Source organism: Gracilinanus agilis, chromosome 5, assembly GCF_016433145.1.
Source record: "Gracilinanus agilis isolate LMUSP501 chromosome 5, AgileGrace, whole genome shotgun sequence".
Classification (NCBI taxonomy): Eukaryota; Metazoa; Chordata; class Mammalia; order Didelphimorphia; family Didelphidae; genus Gracilinanus; species Gracilinanus agilis.
In genome coordinates, this window is record NC_058134.1 from 124,571,174 (window position 1) to 124,578,504 (window position 7,331).

General features: G+C 43.7%; 1 protein-coding gene across 1 annotated transcript; it reads left to right on the forward strand.

Moving 5' to 3' along the window:
* Nucleotides 1–3,313: 3,313 nt before the first annotated feature.
* Nucleotides 3,314–6,431, forward strand: PAX4 (paired box 4). The gene is made up of 8 exons (XM_044679026.1): nucleotides 3,314–3,326; nucleotides 3,717–3,847; nucleotides 4,130–4,345; nucleotides 4,721–4,796; nucleotides 5,135–5,260; nucleotides 5,550–5,632; nucleotides 5,798–5,867; nucleotides 6,325–6,431. Exons 1-8 carry the CDS (start codon nucleotides 3,314–3,316, stop codon nucleotides 6,429–6,431), a joined length of 822 nt encoding a protein of 273 aa, XP_044534961.1.
* Nucleotides 6,432–7,331: the final 900 nt, after the last annotated feature.

Consider the following 7,331-nt stretch of genomic DNA (forward strand, 5'->3'; position numbering starts at 1 on the left):
GCTCCCAGAAGCCTGCCCTCTGCACCTGAGCTCTGGCTCTTTATAGAACTGGACCCCCCCCCCCCCACCCCAAGGCAGCTCTAGAGTTGCTTCTCTGGTGAAGAGAGGGGAGGACTATTCCTGGGACCAGAACTCACCACTCCAGGGTGCTTGAAGTGAAGCTCCAGCAATCTACCTTCTCAGAAGAGATTGGTTGATCTCTCACCTAAAGCTCCCCACTCAACTCCACACAGGTAGCTCACCTTGCAAACTCATTGTCTGTTCTGCCTCTCTGTGTTGGCTCCATGTCTTTGTGTGTCCAATCCCAACCTAACTCTTTCTGCTGTCCTTGCAGCAACTTGTTCCTGCCTCTTTCATTCTTCTATCCTCCTCTCCTATTACCACAATCATCAATTATTTTGTTAAATAAGTTAATGTGCATGTTGTAAGCATGTGTGTGGCTGTTGGAAATAGGATGCAAGTGTGGGTGTATATATTAGAGGAGGGTGATTTTAGAAGGAATGAGCCTGAGCTCCCCTCAGTTTCTTCACTCTTAATTTTCATCTATGGGAACAGATACTCCCAGGTTTCAAGTCTGAGTTGAAAACCTGCTACTTTCTTCACATTGCCTTTATGTAGTTCTTTTAGCCCCTTACTCCATTATCCTATTACTTTTCATAGCAGCCATTCAGAAGGGTGGAAAAGGGGACCAAAAGAAAGTACCCAAGCTAAGAAACTCAAATTCTTGGTGCCCTGTATTTTATTATTTACTTTACCTAGGCAGGGTCTATCTCTTGCTCAGTATGAAATGTTTTACCCATCTTTCTCAGTTTGGGGGAGAACAAGTGGTTGAAGAAACATGCACTTTATTTTTTAAACCCTTACCTTCCACTTTAGAATCAATTCTGTGTATTGGTTCCATGTCAGAAGAGTGGTAAAGACTAGGCAATGGGGTGAAGTGACTTGCTCAGGGTCACCCAGCTAGGAAGTGTATGGGTTCTGATTTGAACCTCCAACTCTGAGACTGGTTCTCAATCCACTAAGCAAGGGTAAGTAAGGGTTTAAAAAAAAGAAATTGAGTTTCTTCCCTTGAGATCCTTCCCTTTTTGCTTTAAAAAAATTATATCAATAGTATAGAGAAACCCTCAACCAAGGCAAATGGATTAATACCAGTTCTGCAATGGAAAGTCATAGAAAATTGGCTGGGGGGCATTAATAAGTTAATAACTTACCCAAGAGTCACATTGCTAGTAAGCACATGCAGGGTTTGAATCCAAGTTTTCTTGACTCTGAGATCAACTCCCTATTCAAGATGCTGTACAAACTATTTTCAGCAGGAATCTCAGGCCAAAGCTAAGTTGCTGACGTCTTCAGAAGACACCCAGAGAAAAAGCTTTCCCTTTCCCCTTTCCATACAGGTTTTAGTAGAGTATTTCAGAGAGCATGCTATTGAAGATGGAAAAGAAGTGTATCATCCTAATAGGATAGGGCCTGAGGATCAATTCCCTTAAGCTACCTGAAAGCTACTAATAAAATACCTACCTAGAGGATCACAGTGACTCTGGAGAATCACCTTCAGGATAGGCAGAGAGAGACATGAATCACTAAAGATGGATCCAAGTGCTAATCTCCAGGCTAGACAGGATGCTGCCTTGAACTAACAGGTCCTAGACCTAAGGCTATGGTGATTAATACCTTGTTTAAGTTAGCTGGATCATGGAATGTGTGAAGGAGAATAAAGTATAGAACGATTAGAAAAGTAGGAAGGATCCATGTTGTGTAGGGTTAAAAGTCCCAAATAGAAGATTTTCCATTTGATCCTAGAAGTAATAAAAAAAAAAACCACTGGAATTTGTTATTTTACAAGTATTTTATTAATTTTCTCACTGCTCCCCTCCCTAACTAAATGATTTTTTAAAATAACCCCCCCATCCTCAATAACAAATATTCATGGTTCAGAAAAACAAATCCCCACATTGGCTATATCTAAAAAGTTACGTCTCATTTTTGCATCTTGAGTCCATCACCTTCCTAGCTAGAGGTAGTATGGCTCATCTTTAGTCCTTTGGGTTTGTGGTTTATTATCGCATTGGTCAGAGTTCTAAAGTCCTTCAAAGTTATCTTTTCCAAGGATATTGTCGTTATTGTATGATATTATTGTAGTTCTGCTCATTTTACTCTGTATCAGTTCATAGAGGTCTTCCCAGTTTCCTCTGAAACTATCCATTTTGTCATTTCTCATGACACTAACATTCTGTTACATCAATTTACCATAATTTGTTTAGCCAATTTGAATAGGTAGGCATTTCATTAGTTTACAGGTTAGGGCTACTATGAAACAGACTTTACAATTATTTTTGTACATAAGTCATTTTTTCTTTCTTTGATCTATTTGGGAAATCACTATAAATCTAGAAACCACTGGAATTTGTTGAGAGAGAGAGAGAAAGAGAGAAGGAGGGAGGGAGGGGAAGAAGAAGGGAGACTGATGACATAGTCAGATGTTTGTTTTAAGAAAATCCCTTTATTAGCTGAGTGGAGTATGGATTGGAATGGAGAGAGAATTAAGGCAGGGAGACCAGTTAGAGACCTGTTAAAATAGTTAAGGCAAGAGGTGATAAGGGCCTAAACTAGGGTGATAACTGTGAGAAGAAAGAAAACAATGTCTAAGAGATACAGTATAAAGGTCAAAGCATAAGACTGGGCATATAGTGGATATCTGGAGTGAATTAGAGTGAGGAGGTGAGGATGATAATGAGATTACAAGCCTGGATGTTTGGGAAGATGGTGCTGTCATTGGTAGTCATTAGAAAGTTGAAAGAGTACTTGAGGATAAGTACTCAAAGGTGGTTTGAGGATAAAATTACAAAGGGATTAATAATAAAAATTACCTCATAAGGCTGTTGTGATGTGATGACTAAATGACACAGTATATGTAATGTGTTTTGCAAAACTTAAAACTTAAAAAAAAATGTTAGCCATTATGATTATACTAGTCTTCCTGTCCTTCAGTTAGCAGAGTAACATGCTTCTTTTACTCTGACTCTAGGACATAAATTACTACATTTTCTAGATAGACTTTTGCAAGGAGCTGTCTACAAATTTTCTTTCTTTTCTTTTTTTTTTTCCTTACTTCCTGACAGCATCAGTTCTAAGACTGAAAAGTGACAATGGCTAACAATTGAGATTAAGTGACTTGCCCAGGGACACACAGGTAGGAAGTATCTGAGGCCAGATAGATGTCTACAAATTTTCTATGTCACTACAGGCCCAGTTCTAAATGTTCCTGATCCTCATATCTGCTTTCCTCTAGTCAGGCAAATCAGCCCAGGTCATGCAGCAAAACGGTAAGAGAAATCCTGAGAAAGCTAAAGCTAAGTAGGAAGGGGCAGGGTGGCTGATCCATTTAGGACTTTTCCTCTCCCAATTCTGACTACCCTTTACTGATGTAATGAGGAACAACATCCTCTTCCCTAACATCCTTTCTCCACCACCCCTAGACTGGAAAGAAAATTATAACTGAATGGGAAAAATTGACTTCTCGACTATTTTCCAGGGAGAAGGAAGTGATATCTTTGAGAGGCCCTAGAGTGGAAACCTGGCTCCTAGGGGTGAGCCCTACCCAACTCAGAAGTCATGCTGGTTGGCCCTGAATCATGCTGTCCTAGAGGGTATCCTACTGCAAGGGGGTAGAGGGAAAGCCTCTGCAGTCTATGATATGTCCTGCTTCTTCCCAGGGGTCAGTAGTGTGAATCAGCTAGGGGGAGTCTTTGTGAATGGACGACCCCTGCCCCAGGGTACCCGACAGCAGATTGTGAAGCTGGCCATGAGTGGAGTTCGGCCCTGTGACATCTCCAGAAGCCTCAGGGTAGGAGTTGGTAGAAAGGAGTTGGGGAGGGCAAAGTAAGTATCAGCCTAGTACTTTGGTACTTACTGGTGGGCAGGAAGCTGAGTAGGAAACTGGCTCTGGTTTCTTATAAAGCATTCCTAGAGGATGCTCCTTGAGATTGGAGCCTGTAGGTAAAACTTCCTCTGGAGCATTTTCTTGTCTTTGATCCTTGGAATTTTATTTTACCTGAGAGGCTTCTTCTGAAAAGAGGCAATTCCTTCCTCCATGTTGTGTCCCTCTCCATCTTTCCACTCTACACAGGTATCTAATGGCTGTGTGAGCAAGATTCTGGGGAGATACTACCGCACAGGTACTCTGGAGCCTAAGGGCATTGGGGGAAGCAAACCTCGACTGGTTACAGCCCCTGTGGTAGCTCGTATTGCCCAGCTCAAGGGTGAGTGTCCTGCTATCTTTGCCTGGGAGATCCGTCACCAGTTATGTGCTGAAGGGCTCTGCACCCAAGACAGGACACCCAGTGTGAGTATTTGTTCCTACCCAGTGAGAGAGGCTCATTTCTGGATGACCCTGTGAGATGCCACCACTGGGCTGTGTAGAGGGAAATGAGCCAGGTTCCCTGAGTTCTATGGGAACTAGAATTTAATCGCCTGAAAAAGGTGGGCAAGAGAAAAAAGCAAAGGGAAAAGAAAAAGAATGTTTTAAGAGAGGGAGGAAAGAGAAGACAACTCCTATTTAGTAAACATGGAGAATAATGAGATTGCTAAGGAGAGAAAGGGTGGGAGAATACAGAGGGGATCAGCAACAAAAGAAATACCTAGACCTTAGGGTAAATTTCAGCTATAGCCATATTTCAGTATAGCCCCAGAGTTTGTCTTCTATATCCTTCTTGCCCAGGTCTCTTCCATCAACCGAATTTTAAGGGCCTTACAAGAAGACAAGAGGCTTCCCTGGGCCCAACTCACACTGCAAGGTGGGAAATGGAGCAGTATATAGGGATGTCAGGGAGGAAGGAAAACAAGTAGGAGAAAAGGGCCATTTGCACCCTAATGGACTCTTAAGAGTGTCCCCCCAGAGCCACATTCCAGAACCCATCACCTGGAACTCCAGCCGGCCCCATAATCCTTTCCAGTGCTTCTATGACACTTCTGTCCTTCCTCTGCCCATGGATCTGTATATGCAGAATCTATTTGTCCTTGTTTAGTCAGCAAATAGGTTTCCCTTGAGCTCCAAGCATTGCCCCAGGAGCTTTGAGATGCTAGAGATCCTATTGCCAGGTACTAACAATCAGCCACTCCTCTCTCTCTGCAGCTTCCCCTGCTCCAGGTCTCTACTTCCCCCACCGTGGTGCTGAGGCCCCTCGGGGGACCAGGCCAGGAACTCGCCAGCGAAATCGAACTATCTTCTCCCCATATCAGGCTGCGACCCTCGAAAAAGGTGTTGGGTCTAGGAAGGGGAGGGGAGAGGGCTGAGTGGTCTAGAAGAAAACTTCCCCTTGGCCCCACTACTAACCCATGATGATGGCAGCTTGGCCTGACTGGCCCGGAATCTTCTTGGGACAATGAGGGTGGGAGTAGGGATGGGTACAAGTCAGTGGTGCCCTGCATTGGGGAGCCAGGTTTAAAGTTGCAGAATACGTCTACTTTAGACGTGGAATTGAGGATGGGCGTCTGTTATCCTCTTGTGTTGCATCTCTCATGCCCTCACTCTGTGAGTCTCCTGGCAGAGTTCCAGAGAGTACAGTATCCTGATCCAGCTACCCGGGGAAAGCTAGCTGAGGCCACGTCTTTGCCTGAGGCTACAGTGAAGGTGAGATGAGAAGCTGGTATATGGCTGAGTAAGTGCTGAAGGGACCTCTCCTCCTGAGAAGACAAAGGGATGGGAAGAGGAGCTCAAGTGGGAATACTAGTGTGAGTACATGGGGAGAGACCACGAAGTTAACAGTAACTAATTGGATCCCATTCTAATTCTCAGGTTTGGTTTTCCAACCGAAGAGCCAAATGGCGAAGGGAAGAGAAATTGAAGTGGGAAACTCAGTTCCCGGGTGATTTCCCCTTGATCTTTAATCCTTCAGGCATACCAAGTCCATAGTCACTCACCAATTCTCCTGCCACCCAGTCCATCCATGCCCCTTCCCCAAATTTCTCAACACATCCTCCCCTTCCCTACTGGACAAGGAAAATCAGTCCTTACCTTACTCCCCCTGTTCTTCCCAGCTCCATGTTCTGAGCAGATCCAGTCCAATCTTGGAGTTATTTCTCAGGGTCTGGTCTCACAAGATACTTCCAATTGGACTGCTTCCGCACAGGTACCAAAAAGTGGGTGAGGGCTGTTGGGTTGGTCCAGGGGATCTCACAGCCCCTCATTTGTTGTAGAGAGGTCAAAGGGCCAATTCTAACCTTCCTGGTGTGGGAATGATAATGACTTCTTTCCAGGACCACTGATTTGTAGGCATAGGAAGATAGGCCAAATTTCCTACCCCTTTCTTCTTTTCTTCCTAGCAGCCCCAAGCCAGTCTGCCCATGCCTCCTCTTCTTACCTCTACATCCACAGAACTACATCACTATCAACCACGCTTGGGAACAGCATCAGAAAGGTATACGAGTAATGCCTTTCCTGGTGTCTGGCAAGAATCTTATGGTGGTAAGAACCCAAAGCCACCTTCACCTCCCTCCTTCCCCATTCTCAGATCATGAAGAGGGAGGGGCTAACTTTCCTCAACCCATCAGTAGGTAAGAACCCCAAACTGGGGTCAAAATGGAAGCCAAGTCTAGCTCCTCATCACTCCCTCTCTTGAGAGGGCATAAAGCTGGGGAAGGACCAGTCTCCTCTTTGAGTACTCCTAATTTCATGATGGGTAGCCTCAGAACATTTGGGGTAAGGGTTGATTGCAAAATGTTCATTGGTTTTAAATGCACTAATGAGATAACTCAGCTCTTCTTCCTTCTCTGTGAGAGGGATTAGGAAGCACCTGGCTCACCCTTTTGTCTTTGTCACTGCAGGACAACTATCCTCTGGAGCCTCATATTCTGGATATAGCACATCTTTGTCACCAATGCCCTTTCCTGCCTTGGATATTTGGCCTTTCTTCCCACCATCCCTATCCCCTGTCTTTATACCTTTCACTCCCTCTTCTGCCATTGCCACCCCCTTCCACTCTAAGAATTGGAATGATATAGAAAAGAATGGAATAGAAAGTATTATGGTTTAGAGGAAAGAGTACCACATTGGAAGTCAAGAGATTTGAAATCTAATTTTGACTCTGCCATTCACTAATTGTGTTATCTTGACTATCAATAGCCAAGAGGAAAAAATGTTCAAAATCACTAATCATTAGAGAAATGAAAATTAAAACAACTCTGAAATACTATGTTATACTCATCTATTTCCATATTATTGATATTTGCAATAGGGTACTCATTTTGAGTCAATATCCCTAATTATATCCCCAAAATGGGCATATAACTTAGACATAAAGGGGTTTTTACCATTAGTTTTTTTAGGGGGC

Excerpts from the sequence above, each read along its gene's own strand:
- PAX4 (XM_044679026.1), top strand. Across the intron at positions 3,848-4,129 it reads ACATCTCCAGAAGCCTCAGG|GTATCTAATGGCTGTGTGAG; the intron begins GTAGGAGTTGGT and ends CACTCTACACAG. Across the intron at positions 4,797-5,134 it reads GGCCCAACTCACACTGCAAG|CTTCCCCTGCTCCAGGTCTC; the intron begins GTGGGAAATGGA and ends CTCTCTCTGCAG.